Here is a 20,582-nt window from a genome sequence, read left to right on the forward strand (position 1 = left end):
TAGTACCACATAGTTGGTATGTTACTCTGGAGTGACTGCTACCCATATACAATACCTTGCATTTGCCAATGTTAAGCTTCAGTTGCCATTTCCCAGCTCTCCTGCCTAACTTTTCTAGATCCTGTTGCAGTAGCATGCTGTCATCAACCACTATGCCAACCTTTGGACCATCTGAAAACTCGGACATTAAGCCTGATATGCCTTCATCAATATCATTGATAAAATATAGAAAACAATAATGGGCCCAACACTGTAAACTGAGGGACCCCTCAGTGTACATTGTTGGGCCAATTATTAACATTAGTTCACAAACAGCAGTGTCCATAGATTACCACTCTCTATCTTCTCCAATTCAACCATCCTTTAATCATAGCAGCAACTTGCCCTTAATGCACCAGTGCTCCAATTTGTACAGCAGTCTTTATTATTATTATTATTATTATTATTATTATTATTATTATTGCTCTTATATTATTTCTCCCTAGTTGGGGGATTCCACTCCATGATGGGTACTGCTACAAAGTACACAGGGTGGTTGTAATGTCTGGTGTTACTGTTGTTTGAGGAACTCTCTGACTATCCTACACGTGTTCAAGGTTGCGACTTTCTGGAGTTCCTTGTAGGTGTTCTCTGGGAGACCTATTGCTACTAGGCTGCTATGTAGAGTCTTTGACACTATACCGGCAGTTGACACGATGATCGGGATGGTCGATACTTCTTGCATATGCCACATCTCCTTGACCTCATGTCTCAGGTTCGTGTACTTCCTAATTTTTTCCTCATGGGTTTTCTAGACATTGCTAGTGTTGGGCACTGCTATGTCAATCAGGTAGATAGCCTTTTCCATCTTATCCACAAGGGTTATGTCCGGTGTGTTGTGTGGGATGGTCTTATCCGTTATTATGGCGCAGTCCCAGTACAGCTTGTGGGTTCAGGTCTCTAGTACTGCCTGGGGTTCATACTTGTAGTATGGTACACTTTCTTTGGTCAACTGGTATTTCCTCGCTAGCTTCTGATGTATTATCCTGGCTACTTGGTCGTGTTTATGAGTGTACTCAGTCTGGGGGATCACCTTGCATCCCATGGTGATGGGTTGGATCATTTCTGAGGCCAGGTGGCGTCATCGACATGTGTCATCTGTCTGATATTCAGGGCTCCTTTGCAATATATTTTCTATAGTTTCAGGTATTGATTACCTGGTCTTGGATGGCCAGCATGAATCCTTCAGTCTCGGGGAAGAGCGTCCCACTTGTGAGCCATGGATTGGAAGCAGTATTATTGATGTGATCTTTATGGAGGTTATTGTAGTGTCTGCCATGGAGTGTCTTTTTTGCCTATCTTTCTAACTTCCTTTCTTGTGCAGTCTGTGTGGGAGGGGGTTCCTTGCTTATTTTGAGTGGGGTATACCACTTATTATTATTATTATTAACCATATGATGCAAGGAAGCCTGAGGCTTATGCCACACCAGCCCAAAAAAAAATAAAAATATATATGCAACAGTATCAAAAGCTTTCCTGAAATCAAAGTATATGGTATCAAAATTATTTTTTGCATTCAGTTTCTTTGTGACCACATTGTACTATCCAATCAAATTCATCAGAGAAGATTTTCCCAAGCTGTGTCTGAAATATAACTGCAATCTTGTCTAGATGACTGTGCATTGCTTCTTTAAAAAGTGATTCCATTATTTTCTCTGAAACAGAAGTTAAACTCACAGGTCTGTAATTAATTATGTCACCTTTTGATTATCCTTTGAAAATTGAGGATACATTCTCACATCTCCAGTCCATGTGGACCTCACCTGAATCTAAGGATGCTGTTATAATTATGGCTAAGGATTTGCTTACTTCTTTTGCTTCCGTCTCCCTTAATATAATTGGATTGATCCCATTCAATACGTGTGCCTTTCTTATGTTTAACTTTAAAAATTTCCCTTCCAACTTTCTCTCACTTATTACAAAATCATTTAGCTCCCTGGTAGAGTTTGATCAACATCTGGGTCCACTTCCCTAAAGAATTCCTCATGTGTGAATTTAGAGCAGGATCATCAACAGTCGAACTAATGATATCAAGTGGACTACCTGATTCATCCCCTTCCTTCTAGAATTTACATAAGTAAAGAAGTTTTTGCATCTTTTGCCAAAGGTTTCTCGTAATCTGCCTTTACTTGCCTAATTTCCTTTGTGATTTCATTAAAGACTAGCTTATATCTTCCATAGGCTTCTGAGTCATGGGATGCATATGAATATATGCATCCCATGATTCCGAAGCCTAATACTGTTCAAGGTTTAGGCCTAAACCTTGAACAGTATTATCTTAGTTGGCATGAAAAGCCTAACAGCTTCCATTATTAATTCCTTGAATGCTCCCCATCTAAAACTGGCTGATGGTAACATCATTATTGATCCCACTGTAGAGAATTTAAAAACTGTCTGAGACTGCCATAGCCTCCTTTACAAATGCAAAAATCTTTCCCTTGAATCTTGATAGACTTTACATCTTTAAGTAAATCCAAAATCAACCTAGTGGTTTCTTTATCTTCAGATGCTTACTACATGAATGATCACTCCTGATTATTAAGAGTACTACACCCTCTGGTTGCATCTCTAACATGATCCTGTAGAAAACAGTCATTCAATGAATATACAAAATTCTTGCTAGCTAGTGTGCAAGTTAGCATTAGCATTAGCATTAGCATTAGTAGAGGCATATGATGCAAGAAAGCAAGCTTATTCAGCATCAGCCAAAAAAAAAAAAAAAAACCCTCTCCCATTTCACCCCTCCGTTCGTTCGAAATACCTGTCCAGTTGAGCTTTAAATTTGTTTAGGCTATCAACTTCAACAACAAGTGATGGAAGTCGGTTCCACCAACCAACCACCCGCTGGCCAAAGGCAAATTTCCGCACATCTATCCGACATCCGTCCTTCCTCAATTTGAATTTATGCCCTCTGAGGTGATTATTCTGAGAAAGATGAAGAATCCCATTGGCATTGAGCATGCTCAAACCATTCAAAGCCTTATACACCTCTATCAGATCACCTCGCCGGTGCCTAGTCTCCAGACTCTGTAATTTGCAAAACTTAAGCCTTTCTTCGTAAGAGCAACCCTTTGTTCCATTCACTAATCTTGTTGCCCTTCTCTGTACCCGTTCCAGCAGCTCTACATCCTTCTTGAAATGAGGCCTCCAGACCTGTATACAGTACTCAAGATGTGGCCTAACCATTGCCTTATACAAGGGAATAATCACCTCCTTATCCCTGCTAGAAAAATTCCTGTATATCATTGACAAGACACCATGAGCTACTCTTGCAGCTCGTCTGCACTGCTCAGAGAACTTCATATCTGCCTGCACAATTACCCCCAGGTCCTTTTCATTCTCCACCACTGTCAGTGTAGTACCGCAGAGTTGATACATTGCTCTGGGGTTACTGTTACCCATATGTAGTACTATCTGGAAAGCTAAAATCTCTCATTATAAGACATTCTGATTTATTGGCCCACTCTATTTCTCTCTACAGTCACTCTTTGTACTCATCTGGGTCATTAGGCCTATAACACACTGCTACTCTCATTTTTGATTTCCCATTGCTTATATCACACCAGACTGACTGAACATTACACTGGCCACCCATGTAAACTGAATGCACTGCCTTAGATTTTATGTTTCTTAATTTCGAGCATAACCACTTCCCCCCCTACTATCCTGACTGCCCTTTCTGTACACATGGTACTACCCATATTCATATTCTGCATCCCTTATATATGTGTTATGTCTCTGATATCACAGCAATGTCTGTATTTGTCCACTTAACCAGCAGTTCAAATTTATTTGTTATACTGCTATCCTTTGGTGTACATATATGTATACATGCACCTTTTCTTACTCTTAGTTACCCTAACACAGCCCATGTATTAACTTGTTCCAAGATGACTACCAGCAGTCCTTGAAATCATCAGCACCTTATCTTCCAGGCTGCTGCTCTTTCCAATAGAAGCAGTGCAAGAATCATTTTCACCTCTGCCTGCAGCTATTGTTTATTAATTTCTGGATTTCACCATTCTAGCAGTTTTCTGACCCAAACACTGCCTTGATTGCATCAGCAAATATTCTTTCACCCCTTCTATTTAAGTGTATCCCATCCTATTAACGAGAATAGACCACACTGAGAAAAATTCAAGTTTTGCAGATGATATAAAGTTTTGCAGAATGATTAATGACAATAATAATGTTATGTTACTGAAACAGGTTCTAGAAAAGTTATGCAGATGCACTGAATAATGGCAATTGAAGTTTAACATTGACAAATGCAAAGTACTGCAAATTCTAGCCATAACCCCAAAGTAACATGCCCACTATGTGGCACTACACTCAGAATAGTGGGAAATGAAAAAAAACTAGGAGTAATTGTCCAGTCGTAGTGCAGACAGGCTGCCAAGACAGCTCATGGGGTTTTTTCAATGATATATAGGAATTTTACTAGTAGGGGTAAGAATGTTATTATTCCATTGTATAAGGCAATGGTGAAGCTACATCTTGAATACTGCATACAGGTCTTGAGGCCACATTTTAGGATGGATGTAGAGCTGCTGGAATGAGTACTAAGAAGGGCAGTGAGATTGGTGAGGGGAACAAAGTTGTGCTGTTACTAAGAAAGGTGTCAGCTCTGCAAATTGCAGTATCTGGAGACAAGGCACCTATGAGGTGATCTGACTGAAGTGTTGAAGACTTTGAATGAATTGAGCAAGCTCAGTGCTGATGGGATTCTTACTCTTGTTTAGACTAAGCCCATGAGGAGGTATAAATTCAAATTGAGGAAAGTGAGTTACAGAATAGATGTACACAAATTTATGTTAAGCAGTGGGTGGTTGCTTGCTGGAATAAACTTCCATCTTTTGTTGTGGAAGTTGAGATAGCTTAAATAAATTCAAGTAAGAAGTAGACAAATTGTTTGAGGGAATGGGTAGGTGAAACAGGAAGTTTTTTTGTTTTTTTTTTGGCTGATGCTGTATAAGCTTGCTTTCTTGCATCATATGCTACTTGTACTACTACCTTATTTGGTTTTCTGAAAAAAAAACAAAAAATTAGCATTTAAGGTTGATAAATCTTGAAATACTATGCTGTTGTTGTTGTTTTGTTATTTGGTTTTAGGAGCATTAGCAACTAAGGCCATATTGCTCCGGGATATGCGGTGGTCATTCCCTGACCTTTCCACATTCTCCGTATTTGGTGGTGACGGGCTCGAAACCCGGTCTAATCAAGAAGCGTGTGCTACGCACTGCTGCTCCTTCCCACCTGGCTACGGAGGCGCCGAAATACTATGCATAGCAGCATTTAAATTATTTGAATTAAATCTGTGTTGGGAAAATAATATTAGTAATCATTATTATTATTATATTATTTATTATTAATAAATGATATTATTATGTAATCATGTAATCACAATTGTAAAAGAATAAGAGAAGTTTACCTCAATATGATACATAGAACACTTCTGTATGATACTCTCCAGAAATTAAAATGAAAACAATTAAAAAAAAAAAAAAATTGAAGATCTTACATTACAGTAAGAAATAATTAACAATAATTAAAAATCAAATGAACACAATTGAAAAATTAATTTAACAAAAAAAATGCAAAACAATTTTCCTTCCTGATGCTGACAATGCTATTTTCATTCCTGTGATCATGACATGACATGACATATGGTCGAATAGCATTGTTAGCAAGGAAAATCGTTTTGCATTTTTTTTTCGTTAAATTAAATTTTTACTTAATTTTTAATTGTGTTCATTTGATTTTTAATTATTGTTAATTATTTCTTACTGTAATGTAAGATTTTTTTAAAATTGTTTTCATTGCAATTTCTGGAGAGTATCGTACAGAAGTGTTCTACGTATCATACACATTGAGGGAAACTTCTCTTATTCTTTTACAAATATCGATATCAACATAGAATGTATTGAGCATTATAGCTCTGGTTCATACTATCTAATCATTATAATATAATAATATTGAACCGATTAATATTATTATATATTATTAATTTTATTATTTATTAATATTAAACTGATTAATATTATGATATGTTATTAATTTTATTATTTATTAATATTAAACTGATTAATTTTATTATAGGTTATGCAGACTAACAGCATACATGCCCATACTAGTTCAATTTAATGAAAGGGTGTTTGTAAAACAAGACTTATAAGTGAAGTGGTTTTTGTTTCAGTTTAAAATAAGCACAATTTTATGATGAAATGTAAGTACACTTATTCCAAGGCACCATCAGTGTTCGGAAAACATTGATGGTGCATTGGTTATATGCAACTAACCAGTGATTGGGATTATAGAATATTGTTATACTAAGTGACTAGAATCTATTACAATATTTAAAAAAATTATACTTTATTTTAAAACACTTAATTATTAAAAATAATAGTTTCAATGCTCAAAATTGTAGTGTGGAATCTCTTGTCCTTCCCAAATTTTGAAATTGTTTAAAGCATAAAGACATTAGTATTAGCATTAGCAGTGGCAAATGATGCAAGAAAGCTTATACAGCATTAGCTATAAAAAATAAAAAAAACCTCCCATGTCACCTATTCATTCTCTCCAATAGTTTGTCTAGTTCTTCCTTGAATTTATTTAAACTATTAACTTCCACAGCAACGGATGAAAGTTTGTTCCATCAATCAACCACCTGCTCGCTGAAGGCAAACTTCCACTCATCTGTTCTGCAATCATTCTTTCTCAGTTTGAATTTGTGCCCCCTCATATGTGTGGTCTGAGCAAGAGGAAGATACATTCATATGTATGTATGTATGTGCTGTTATTTCCAATATGCCTTTTTTAAATTTCTCATTCATTTTTCCACATTTTCTCATTCATATGTATGTATGCTTTCTGCTGTCTTTTCTCCTTTCTGCATTTTGAATGCTCCATTATTCTGCTTTCAAATGATTGATTTTATTGATTGGTTAGATGAAATATTTAAACCAATCAATACAGTGGACAACATTTTAAAAAAAGTGATTCTTCAAATTTGTAGAAGGCAAAAATGTTTGTGATTACAGAAAAATATACATAATCAAAGTAGGCAGGCAGCTTGAAGCCTGTAAAAAAAAAAATAGATCATAGGAAAATATGTAGAAAAGTGAAATATGAAGACTGATTTGAAGTTTTGGCTGACAGGCTTTGTTCTTGCAAGGCTTCCATCCTTGCTGAAACTTTTTTACCCAGCTATACACATTTTTCACATTTATAATTTTGTCAGAAAAAACTTCCAGCTTTCCTGATAAATTCCGGGAGAGTTCCTCCCATTAAATACAAGATAATTAATGTTGTTTAGAACTGCAGTGTTCAAAAGACAACATGCTTTGTTGTCTTTTGAACACTGCAGTTGGTTGTACCACATTGTATCCATTCTGCTGTCTTTTGAAAACTTCCTACCATTTTTAAAACACCCACAATAATATTCTTTGACTATTTTTTTTAAAAATCAGTTTGAAGGCCTTAACTTGCATATATCTTGTATTTATATAGGTTACTTAAATATGAAAATTTAAAGAGAAAACTAAATAGAAATATGGGGAGGGATTTAGAACCACTAAGAACAAATTTATGTCATAATAGAATTTAACACTATAATTTCATGAATTTAAAAAAAAAACATAATAAATTTTCTGGAAGGGATTCCAATCTGTCTACAAACAAAGTGAGTATTATTAAATATAGCAAAATTTATTAATATTAATTTTTGGATTTTTAATTTTTTATTATTATTTTTTAAGATATTTCAGTCATCAGGTATATAATATTAATGAAATCAAATGCATTAGATTTTAGAAAATTGGAGCTGACTGGGCTAGCCGGGTGGGTAAAGTGCCTGCCTGGCAACCCAAAGGTCGCGGGTTCGATTCCCGCCTCGGGCTTGGATCAAAGTACTGCAAAAACCTTGGGAGGTGCATTATGGCCACAGAAGCCTATGCGCCAACAACTGCCAAAAAAAAAAAAAAAAAAAAGAAAATTGGATTAAGGATTTACTTGGCCTACCAGCTGAGCTATTGGTTGATCAGTCACTCCCATATGATATCATATCATCTCATCATTAACCATATTTTGTGAGCACATAGATTCTAATCACAGTCAAATCAATGAGTATGGCAAACTTATGCATTGACCATTTGGCTATGCCAGACCTAAAAAAGATGTTCTGGTATGACCACACATAGATCAGTAGAATTTACTGCTAGTCATTGATAAGAATATTTTGATTAACTGTATTTTGTAGATTCAAGGATTCAAACTGATGTCAGCTCAAATGTGTCTACTAATGTACCATGTTAATGCTCATTTGATATACAGTAATACCCCGACTTACGCGAACTCGGAGTTACGCGGTTCTTGATTTTTTCGTTTGGCAACGCTGCCGCCCACTATCTTCAAGGTCGTTTTTCATATGTTATCAATATACGGTGCGACGGCGGAGAATGAGAGCGAAAGATGAACAAAATTCAACTTTGCTGCTTTTATGTTTTTTATATCAGTGAAGGGGAAACACATTTCACCATAATAACGTAAAAACCAACACAATTCCAGCTATCGGTATAATCGCAAATGCAATTAGATCGAGTTTACTACCAGTTTATAACAGATTTCACTAGCAGAAACGCAACTGGATTTTTATTGTTTTATGGTAGTAACCCCTAGAAATGTGAGGTGTTAATAGTGTATCTCTGCCTTTATGGTGTTGTTTATTCAGTTGCTACATGCGCGCAGCTTTGTTTATGCGTATCAAGCGTGCCTCCTTGTTTTGTAATTGTGCTTTATTCCCTAAAAATGAGTAAAATACTTAATTAAAAGGTGTGAAAAGGAAGCGTCCTGGTGAAGACACTGCAGATTCAGAGAGAAAAAGAAAAGCAATTATCGATAAACAGAGGCGGACTGGATCAAAAATTCTTACCCGGAAAAATTTATAGTGGCCTCATACTATGGTTTATAGCCAAAATCACACTGGCCCACCGGGGTTTCCCCGGTAAGGCTTATGGCCAGTCCGCCTCTGTCGATAGAGAAAAAATATAAAATTGTGAAACGCTTTGAGCGAAATGAAAGACCATGTGATATTGCACGTGCTACAGGCCTAAATGAAGCAACGGCGAAAAGCACATGACAATTGCAAACTTGACAGGTTGAAAATTGAAAAGGGCTCAATTGTAAAGGGCTTAAAAATTTTAGAAAACATAGACTCCAACGAAGAACGCGTTATAGCTACAAAGCAAGGAATAAAAAAATTATTAGCTTGCTACAAAGAAATTCTGCGTGAAAAAAAGAACGCGCTGTGTCGTCAGACGAATTTGTTAGATTTTATGAAGCCATCGACATCGAAATAACTTTTTAACGTAAGTCATTTGTTTTTTAATACATATTTTGTATTAATATGTATAAAGAACTGCAATTTTTATTAATATTTTTCTTCTAAACTAGTGTTTTTGTTAGTCCTTGGTCCCAATTAAGCAAAATTTATATGTATTTATATGCAAAGTTGTACCCCGACTTACGCGAATTCGACTTACGCGATTTTCGTCGGACCCACCTATCGCGTAACTTCGGGGTATTACTGTATAATAATTTTAAAGTTATACAAAAAATGTAATGGAATATATCCCTGATTTTAATTACCTAAACAGTTTTAAGCGTGTTTCTAAAAATTAGAGCTCAAGAAAGATGCTGTAATAGAGTTAAACCTTCAAATAAAAAAAGCTAAAAATGTTAAGAAAAACAAAAAAGTTTTAATTTGAAAATTCAATTTAAAATGTTCATAGTTTATTTTACTGTGAATTTATTCTTTAAAATATGCATAAACAATGTGTTTTATATTGTTAGTTCCTGGTGGTCCGCCATTAGATGTGAAAGCAGATGCCATTGATTCACAATCAGTCAAAGTTACTTGGAGGGTGAGCTGATAATATAATGTACATATTGTTTTGTTTAATTACAGAACATCTAGTTATTTCTGATATGACTTTCCTTCATCTCCTAAATGCTCCAAGTTAGAAGAACATTTAAAACAATTATTATTATATATTTTTTTTATTATTATTATCATTGTCATTAGGTCATCCCATAAGTGATATCATTTTACTTATTTTTTCAAAATGAAATTATAACTACATGGAATCCAATTTTAATTATGTATAAGGTGTAGCAATAAAGTTCTCAAACTGGTACAAAAAAAGAAACACAAAGTGAAGGTGCTAAAAATGGTTTTATATTTATTGAAAGTAATCACTACCTGTTTAAATGCACTTATTACACCATTCTAAAATTTTCTGAAAAAAAAGTCAACAAAGATGGCTAAAGAGATGATGTTCAGTTTGGATATAAAAGAAAATGGTTAGATTTTTTTTTATGTCCTCAATGCACAGTTTGAAAACAATTTCATCAGAAATTCATTTAAAACAAATGTGGATTGGGGTGCAGGCATTGTTGTGCAACAAGAACCAGCCACCTTTCTCTTGAAATTGCAGCCTCACCCAGCAAATACACTTCGCCAGTCTTGCATTTGTAAGAAGAATGCAGCATTGCTTCACTCCCTTTTGGGTACAAATTTCCTGTGAATCACATCCTGTTTGTCAAAAAACATAACGTGGATCACATTAATCCTGGATTTCTGTAAACAAAACTTTTTGGGACCTTGATGATGATTTTGAAGTTCACTACACTCTCTGATGCTTCGTCTCTCGATTGTACCAAAACACACAACTCTCATCTTGAATGACAATGCAGTCGAGGAAATTAGGATTGTCTTGATATATAGAGAATGATAAAGTCTTCGCATGTGACACTCATCGTATCTGCTCATCTGTGAGGCTGTGTGGCACAAATTTTGCACAGTCTTTCTTTTCCCTAAATCTTCGTGTAGAATTTGACGAGTCATCTCGTTATTCATATCCAACTCACCAGCCATCGTTCTGAGGGCCAAATGGCAATCTCTTGCTGCAGTTCCTGAAATTTTGCAACTCTGTTCTCATTTCAAGAAGTTGATGGATGCCCACTTTTTTTGGCATCCTTACATGTGTCACCTATGAACCACTTATACCATTCAAATACACTGGCATGAAAATGTGACCATTAGCATTAGCATTAGCATTAGTACAGGCATTTGATGCAAGAAAGCAAGCTTATGCAGCATCAGCAAAAAAAAAAAAAAAAAAAAAAAACACTTCCACTTCACCCCTCTGTTGGTTTGAAATACTTGTCCAGCTGAGCCTTAAACTTATTTAGGCTATCTACTTCCACAACAAGGGATAGAAGTCTGTTCCACCAAACAACCACCTGCTGGCTAAAGGCAAATTTCCACACATCTATTCTGCATCTGTCTTTCCTCAATTTGAATTTATGCCCTCTCAGGTGATTATTCTGAGCAAGCGAAAGAATCCCATCAGCATTGAGCATGCTCAAAGCATTCAAGGCTTTATACACCTCTATCAGATCACCTCGCTGGTGCCTATGCTCCAGACACTGTGATTTGCAAAACTTAAGCCTTTCTTCGTAAGAGCACCCCTTTGTTCCATTCACTAATCTTGATTCCCTTCTCTGTACTCGTTCCAGCAGCTCTACATCCTTCTTGAAATGATACCTCCAGACCTGTATACAGTACTCTAGGTGTGGCCTGACCATTGCCTTATACAAGGGAATAATCACCTCCTTATCCCTGCTAGAAAAATTCCTATATATCGTTGACAATAACACCACGAGCTACCATGCACTGATCAGAGAACTTCATATCTGCCTGCACAACCAACCCCAGGTCCCTTTCATTCTCTACCACTGTCAGTGTAGTACCACAGAGTTGATACGTTGCTCTGGGGTTGCTGTTTCCCATATGTAGTACTTTACATTTGTCAATGTTAAACTTCATTTGCCATCTCTCAGCCCATCTACTCAATCTTTCCAGATCCTGTTGCAGCAGCATAGTGTCAGTAGTGTCCTTGACAACCCTGCCAACCTTCGTATCGTCTGCAAACTTGGACATTAAGCTTCACCATCATCAATATCATTTATAAATACAGAAAACAATAATGGACCCAACACTGAACCCTGAGGGACTCCACTAATAACATTAGTCCACAACGAGCAGTGTCCATTGATTACCACTCTCTGTCTTCTCCCCCTCAACTACCCCTTTATTCATAGCAGAAATTTGCCTCCAATGCCACACTGCTCCAATTTGTGTCTCCAGCAGTCTTCCATGATCAACAGTATCAAAGTTATTCCCTGCATCCAGTTGTTTTTTGACTGCATCATAGTATCCAATCAGATTGGTCAGGCAAGACTTCCCCTTAACAAAACCATGCTGTGTCTGAGCTATAACTGAAGTCTTGTCTAGATGATCCTGCAGTGCTTCTTTAACCGGTGCCTCCTTTAATTTTCCTGGAACAGAAGTTAAACTCACAGTTCTATAATTACTTGTGTCAGCCTTTGATCCTCCTTTGTGAATTGGGGTAACATTTGCACATCTCCAGGGTACCTCCCCTGAGTCCAAGGAAACTCTCATAATAATGGCTAAGGGTTTGCTTACTTACTTTGCTGCCTCCTTTAATATAACTGGATAGATCCCATCCACCCCAGGGGCCCTTTCTTGTGTTTATCTTCAACAATTTCTCCTCCATTTTTCTCTCAGTTATTACAAGATTCTCTAGCTTACTGCCAAAGCTGAATACACCTCTGGCATTCCCCTCGCTGAATAACTCCTGATTCAACCAATTTGATTGGATACTGATGTGGTCACAAAAGAACTGGTTGCAGGGAATAACTTTGATATCATATATTTGGATCTTAGAAAGGCTTGATACTGTTGCACATGGAAGACTGCTGCACAAATTGGAGCAGTGTGGCATTGGAGGCAAATTGCTGCTATGGATAAAGGATTGTTGAGTGGGAGAAGACAGAGAGTGGTAATCAGTGGACACTGCTCTTCGTGGACTAATATTATTAGTGGAGTACCCCAGGGTTCAGTGTTGGTCCATTGTTGTTTTCTGTATTTATTTATAATATTGATGATGGTATATCAGGCTTAATGTCCAAGTTTGCTAACGATTCAAACGTCAGCAGGGTTGTTAATGACACTAATGACAGTATGCTGCTGCAACAGGATCCAGAAAAGTTGAGCCGATGGGCTGAGAGGTGGCATCTGAAGTTTAACGTTGACAAATGTTAAGTACTGCATATGGGAACCAGTAACCCCAGAGTATCGTATCAACTGTATGGTACTACACTGACAGTGGTAGAGAGTAAAAAGGACCTGGGACTAATTTTGCAGGCAGATATAAAGTTTTCTGAGTAGAGCAAACAGTCTGCAAGAGTAGCTCATGGTGTCTTGTCAATGATATACAGAAATTTTTCTACCTGGGATAAGGAGGAGATTATCCTCTTGTATAAGACAATGGTCAGGCCACACCTTGAGTACTGTATACACGTCTGGAGGCCTCATTTTAAGAAGGATGTAGAGCTGTTGGAATGAGTACAGAAGAAGGCAACAAGGTTAGTGAATGGAACAAAGGGTTGCTCTTACGAAGAAAGACTTAAGTTTTGCAAATTGCAGTGTCTGGAGACTAGGCACCTGCGAGGTAATCTGATTGACATGTATTATGCCTTGAATTGTTTGAGAATGCTGATGGGATTCTTTCTCTTGCTTAGAATAATTGCCCGAGAGGGCATAAATTCAAATTGAGGAAAGACAGTTGTAGGATATATATGTGGAAGTTTGCCTTAGCCAGCGTTTGGTTTATTTCTGGAACAAACTTCCATCTGTTGTTGATAGCTTAAACAGATGGACAAACATTTGGAGCAAGTGGATGGGTGAAATGAGATGGGTGTGTGGGTTTTTTTTTGGCCGAAGCTATATAAGCTCGCTTTCTTGAATCATGTGCCTTTGCTAATGCTAATGTTTTTTCTGTATTTATTGAGTGTTTTTGTCACTATAATGATTACTTTTTGCTGTAGTTAATAACTTTTAAGGGCATGCAACAGTTCTCAAGGTATACTGCAAATGTGTAAGCATCTATAAACTTTATCTTATCTGCTTATCTGCATGTAACAACTTTACTTCCAGTAAAGAGATTTTCATTAAATTTTGTATTATTCCCTTTTTGGAAATGCTGGTGGAGCTACCTGGGGTAGGCATCTTATAGTCTAAGCTGCTCTTGCACCAATAGCTCTCAAACAACAACAAAAAAAGCTGGTAAAGCTGTTAGTATTGGTAGTGGTACTAGTAATGGTAAATGATACAAGGAAGAAAGTTTATACAAGATAATCCAAAAAAAAAAAACAAAACTGCCTGCTTTATCTCTCCATCCCATCTAATAATTTCTAAGGCTTTCTTAAACTTTTTAAGAAATAATCAAGGGATAGAGTATGTGATGTCTGAATTTGCAGATGATGTAAAGATTTGTAGAGTAGTTAATGATCACTGCCAAGCAGAGTGACTTAGATAGACTTGTGGGATGGTCAGAGAAGTGGCAGCTGCTTTAATTCAGCAAAATGCAAGGTCTTGCACCTGGAGGAACAGTAACCCCAAAATAATTTATACACTTGGTGGAGTTAAACTAAAGTCTGTAGTGTAGGAAAGGGACTTGGGAGTTATGATACATTCAGACATGAAGTTTTCTGAGCATTTTAGACAGATTGCAAAGAAGACCCAAGGTGCCCCATTGATGATTTATCGAACATTTGCTAGTAGAGATATGAACGTCATAATCCCATTATGCAAAGCTATACTCCATACTTGACACAGTATTCCAAGTGTAGTCTAACAGACTACACTTGGACTACTTTGTCAAGTATGGAGATCATACCTAAAAAAATATATTGAGCTTCTTGAATGCATCCAAAGATGATGCCTACCATTTTCAACACTTTGCCTCTTACTGTCCACTTTTTGATTTCTTCCAAACATTACTATCCTTTCTTCCATTTCAGTGAATGAATTGAAATTGGCCCAGATTGTACCAGCCTTTCTAGTGAATAAACAGCCTGACATCACGTGCTAAAGACAAGAACCAGGAAGTTGCTTTCCAAGTGATCATAGTTTCCTTGTTGCTGAGATCTCAGGCTTACATCATGATGAAAATAACAGAACCTACCCAACGTGTGTCTGAATTTGCAAAAATCTATCAGCATAGTGACCCATGATGGGTTTAAGGGAATCCTTACATGCTATGTCTGCTGTACTCAGCACAATAGTAATTGTTCATACAGTAATTTATGATTTTAAATTATATATATTTCAAAAAACTTTAAAGACTTTCTCATACAGTAAAATTCTGAAATGTATTCATACAAAATAATTATTTTATGAAATTTTCACTTTTTTTTTCTTTTGAATTTTGAACATTTTAAGACTAACAGAAGTATTTTTTATTTTATTCAAAGCCTCCTGATCCAGAACTGTGGAATGGACCAATCAAAGGATACTATGTTGGATATAAAATGTACAATTCGGAAGATCCTTACCTTTACAAAACATTAGAAGTGGGCCAGGGAACAAGAGAAGAAGTTCTTCTTACTCAACTTCAAAAATATACTAGATACAGCATTTTAGTACAGGCATATAATTCTATGGGAGCAGGCCCTCGCTCTGATGAAGTTATAGTTAGAACAATGGAAGATGGTAAGTTTATATTTATTAAAAATGTATTTTTATTTTATTTTAGGATAAAATTGTAGATGTGCTCTTTTTGAGAGCACAGCTGAAATTTAACTCAATTAACTAGAATTAGGTCCATTTTAATTCAATTAACTAGACTTGCACCTGTTTCTCCAACAAATGAAAGGTTTACGTTGTTAATGATATGTAAGTAATATCCAAGGCCTCCATAGCCGAGTGGTCAGGAGCAGGAGTTCAGTAGCACATGCTCTTTGAGTAGCCTGGGGTTCAAGCCCCTGACTGCTGAATACAGTCGATCTGCCAACCAGCAGTGGACCAGCGTGGCAGATTATGGTCCATTTCTCTCAGCATGAATTGTTGAGGAGGCTTCCATCCTGTAGTGGGTTGATAATGGCTAATGGCTGAACTTTACCTTTTTTTTTTTTTTTTTTAAGTAATATCCATGATAGCTAGAAAGAACAAATAGACTTTAGTAAAATGTACAGGGTGAGTGAAAAGTTAAGACACCCAATTCCTTAAAGATATTATATTTCTAAAGAAATTTTGTACATACTCTCTTTCAAAAATCCCCAAAAATAGAAATCCAGTTGTGATAGGTTTGAAGATTGGTGAGGGGGAGGGAGGGTCACAAGTTTAACGAATTTGTGCAACATCTGCATTATCAAATTTGCTGTGTGAGCTGTAGCCCCAGCTTGCTAAAACTAGCAGCATTGCTCATCAATTCTAATAAGGATATGAAATCCATTATTATTTACTGGTAAGGTTCAGCAGTTATCGCATCACTAAAGAAAATGGGACCAATAACTTTCCGTCGAGAGACAGCACACCATACAATTTTCAAGGTGCGCAATGGTCTTTTGTGAAAGAAGTGAATTTTCTGCACTCCACACTCTACTGTTTTGAGCATTAATTTAGCCACTTAGATGAAACTACCTACAGTATCAAATTTGTTTTTACCTATCAGGTTCCTTGAGTTCCTGAAATACACAATATGGATAGAGTTTTAAAACCTTTGTAGCCTTATATACATTTCTGTAAGATAATCCACTCTGCTGTGAATATTTTCTCAGGGATTTTTGTGGAGAGTCTAATGCAGTATGATAAATATTGCCAACACCATTGTCAACTAATACTAATGGCCAACCAGAATGTTTTCTGTCCTGCACATTTCCTTTGTCATGGAAATGTTTTACCAGATGAGATATTGTAAATTTATTTGGAATACGAGAACCAGGAAATGCATCACAAAACTCATTCTGGTGAGTTAAATAAGAATGAGACACAAGGTAGTGTTCAACAGTGAATTGTTGTTGCACTTGTGAAAAATGCATGTTTACTCTCTCATGAGCCTGTTACAAATTCATGTGATCTCTGCAGTTTTTTCTGTGCTGGTTTAATCACAGCTATGTATTTGTTTATGATACCAGTTGAACTGCCTTCAATTACAACCACCAATATATATTTTACTGTGGGTTACATGACTTTTTTATCACCTTTATAAACATTTTATTTATTAAAAGTCATGCAGATTTTCTGAAAAGAATCATATTTTAAAAATTAATAGTGGTAAAATTTCTTCAATTTTATTGCACCCTCAAATAGAAGATCCAAATAAAAGAAACAGTAGGTGTGTTATTCTGGTACTACTACTACTACCTATGTGCAGTATACCTTGTATTTTTCAATGTTAAACTTCATTTGCCACTTCTCAGCCGATCTGCCTAATTTTTCTAGATCATGTTGTAGTAGCCTACCATGATTACTGTCTTTAGCCACTAAGCAAACTTTTATCATCTACAAACTTAGACATTAAGCCTGATATGCCTTCATTGGTATCATTAATAATTATAGAAAACAAAATGGCTCCCAGAACCATGATCCCCTGGGAACTCCAATAATAACATTAGTCCATGAAGAGCAGCATCTATTAATATCCATTAATAGATATTAATCGTTAATGAATAAATGTTGATGGCATTACTATTCTTTTTTTTTTGGATCGCCCATGTAACTAGTAGTAGTAATGGCAAATGATGCAAGAAAGCAAGCTTATATAGCATTAGATAAAACAAAAAAAAAAAAAAAAAAAAAAAACCTAAACAGTTCACAATCCATGCCCACCAAGAATTTTCTAGTCCTTTCTTCCTTGAATTTATTCAACCCATTAACTTCCATAACAACATATGGAAGCCTGCCCCAACAATTAACCAACTGCTTGCTGAAGGCAAACTTCTGTACATAAATCTTGCAACCATCCTTCTTCAACTTGAATTTATGCCCCCTCATGTGTGTAGACTCAGCAAGTGGAAGAATGCCATTAACAGTTAGCTTACTCAAATCCATTGAAGGCTTTAAACACCTCAATTAGATCTCCTGCAAATGTCTAGTCTTGAGATGATGCAAGACTAGACATTTGCATCATCTCAAGATTTGCATCATCTTATTTGCAGTCTTGAGATGATGCAATTTGCAAGACTAAAGCCTTTCTAGGTAAGAGTGTGCTTTTATTCTCTTAACCAGTCTGGTTGCCCTTCTCTGCACCCATTCCAGCAGTTCTACATCCTTCCTAAAGTGAGGCCTCCAGACCTGTATACAGTACTCAGGGGAAGTCCCCACAGACTGGAGATGTGAAAATGTATCCCCAATTCACAAAGGTGGATCGAAGGGTGACATGAGTAATTACAGACCAGCTAGTTTAACTTCTGTTCTGGGTAAAATAATGGAGTCACTGGTTAAAGATGCATTCTAGGATCATTTAGACAAGACTGCAGCAGTAATTCAGACACAGCATGGGTTTGTTAAGGGAAAGTCTTCTCCGACAAATTTGATTGGATATTGTGATGTGGTTACAAAGGAAATGGATGCAAAAAATAATTTTTATATCATATACTTGGGTTTCAGGAAAGCTTTTGACACTGTTGCACATGGAAGATTACTGTACAAATTGCAGAGATGGGGGAACCCCCAGTGCTGTCAGACAACTAACACATTTTACTGTACAAATTGGAGCAGAATAGTATTAGGGGTAAGTTGCTACTACTGTACAAATTGGTTGTACAGTAAGTTGCTACTGTACAAATCTAAAGAAAACACTAATAAAGAACACAAATTTTACTGTACAAATTGGAGCAGAATAGTATTAGGGGTAAGTTGCTACAATGGATAAAAGGGTGGTTGAGTGGGAGAAGACAGAGAGTGTAATCAATGGATGCTGCTCCTTGTGGACTCCCACAGGGTTTGGTGTGGGGCCCACTGTTGTTTTCTATATTTATCAATGATATTGATGAAGGTGTACCAGGCTTGGTGTCGAAGTTTGGAGATGATACAAAGGTTGGCAGGATTGTTAATGGCAGTAATAGAATGTGCTACTGCAACAGGATCTAGAAAATTTGGGCAGATCGGCTGAGAAGTGGCAACTGAAGTTTAACATTATGATGTGGTTACAAAGGAACTGGATGCAAAAAATAATTTTGATATCATATATTTGGGTTTCAGGACAAATGCAAAGTATTTGTCCTGAAATACATTCTTAATAAATAAATAAATCCTGAAATAAAAAGCTTAAATAAATTCAAGGAGGAACAGGACAAACTTTTAGAGGGAATGGTTGTGTGAATTTTTTTTTTTTTTTGGCTGACGCTGCGTAAGCTCATACGCTTGCTTTCTTGCATCACATTCCTCTATTACTATTACTATTATTACTCATGATGCAGCCTAAACATGGCCTTATACAAAAGGATAGTCACCTCCTTATGAAATCAAAGCTTCTGCTAGCAAAGTTTCTGCATATCATTGACAAAACCTTATGAGCTGCCCTGGCAGCATGTCTACACTGCTGAGAGGATTTCATGTCTGGCTGCACAATTACCCCCAAGACTTTTTCATTCTCCACTATGCTGAGTGTAGTACTACACAGTTGATAAGTTACTCTGGGGTTACCGCTACCCATATGCAGTACCTTGCATTCGTTAACTGCCATTTCTCAGTCCATTGATCTAATTTTTCTAGATCTTGTTGCAGTAGCTGAACCCTTGATGACTGTCGTGAACCACCCTGCCAACCTTTGTATCATCCACAAACTGAGGTATTAAGCCAGATATACCTTCACCAATATCATTGATAAATATTGTAAACAACAATGGGCCCAGCCAGTGGTGCATTATACCTTCACTTCATGGGACCCAACAAAATGAAATTTGGGGATCCCATCTATATCTTCATGGGGCCCAAGGAAAAATGAAATTTGGGGGCCCCATCTAAAGAAAACACTAATAAAGAACACTTTCAATTTCATTTTATTGTGACAACAAAACAAACAAATTATATGACATAAGAACTAAATATAAAATTTCATCAAAATTGGTAAAACTGTTTTTGGAATAACATAATTTGCAAATTACCATGATCTTCAAGTAAAGTTCATTGACTTTGATAGGTAGAAAGTTTGATTTCCTATAAAAATCACTTAAAAATATTAGTAAAAAACAGCAATGAGTTTTTGAAACAGTGATTTTGGGCCCCCCCTTCGATATCAGGACCCTAGGCAGATGTCTTTGCCTATATGATAATGCACCATTGGGCTCAGCACTGAACCCTGGGGCACTCCACTAATAGCATTAGTCAATGAAGAGCAGCATCCATTAATATCCGCTTCTGCTCTCTCTTTTCACTTAACCATCCCTTATCCATAGCAGTAAATTGCCCTTAATCCCACATTTTTCCAATTTATACAGTATTTTATGTAACAGTATCAAAAACTTTCTAAAATCTATGTATAATATGATGTCAAAAAATACAATGTTTCAATACAATGATTTTTTGCATCCAGGTCCTTGGTTTCTTATTGTGTCATTGTATTGAAACAAGTTGGTACAAAGAACCCCCCACTTAACAAATAATTCTGACTGCC

The 20,582-nt window shown here is 36.5% G+C and overlaps 1 protein-coding gene across 1 annotated transcript in view; it reads left to right on the forward strand.

Annotated features, from left to right (window-relative positions):
* The window catches only part of LOC150080136 (cell adhesion molecule Dscam1-like), a 1,047,872-nt gene that overhangs the window by 606,782 nt on the left and 420,508 nt on the right, over window positions 1-20,582 (forward strand). The window contains 2 exon segments of the mRNA XM_090381929.1: window positions 9,889-9,959; window positions 15,439-15,676. Coding sequence (XP_090238055.1) covers window positions 9,889-9,959; window positions 15,439-15,676 — 309 coding nt within the window.

The sequence above is a fragment of the Mastigoproctus giganteus genome, chromosome 9, assembly GCF_048544385.1.
Source record: "Mastigoproctus giganteus isolate SK-2022 chromosome 9, ASM4854438v1, whole genome shotgun sequence".
NCBI classification, from domain to species: domain Eukaryota; kingdom Metazoa; phylum Arthropoda; class Arachnida; order Uropygi; family Thelyphonidae; genus Mastigoproctus; species Mastigoproctus giganteus.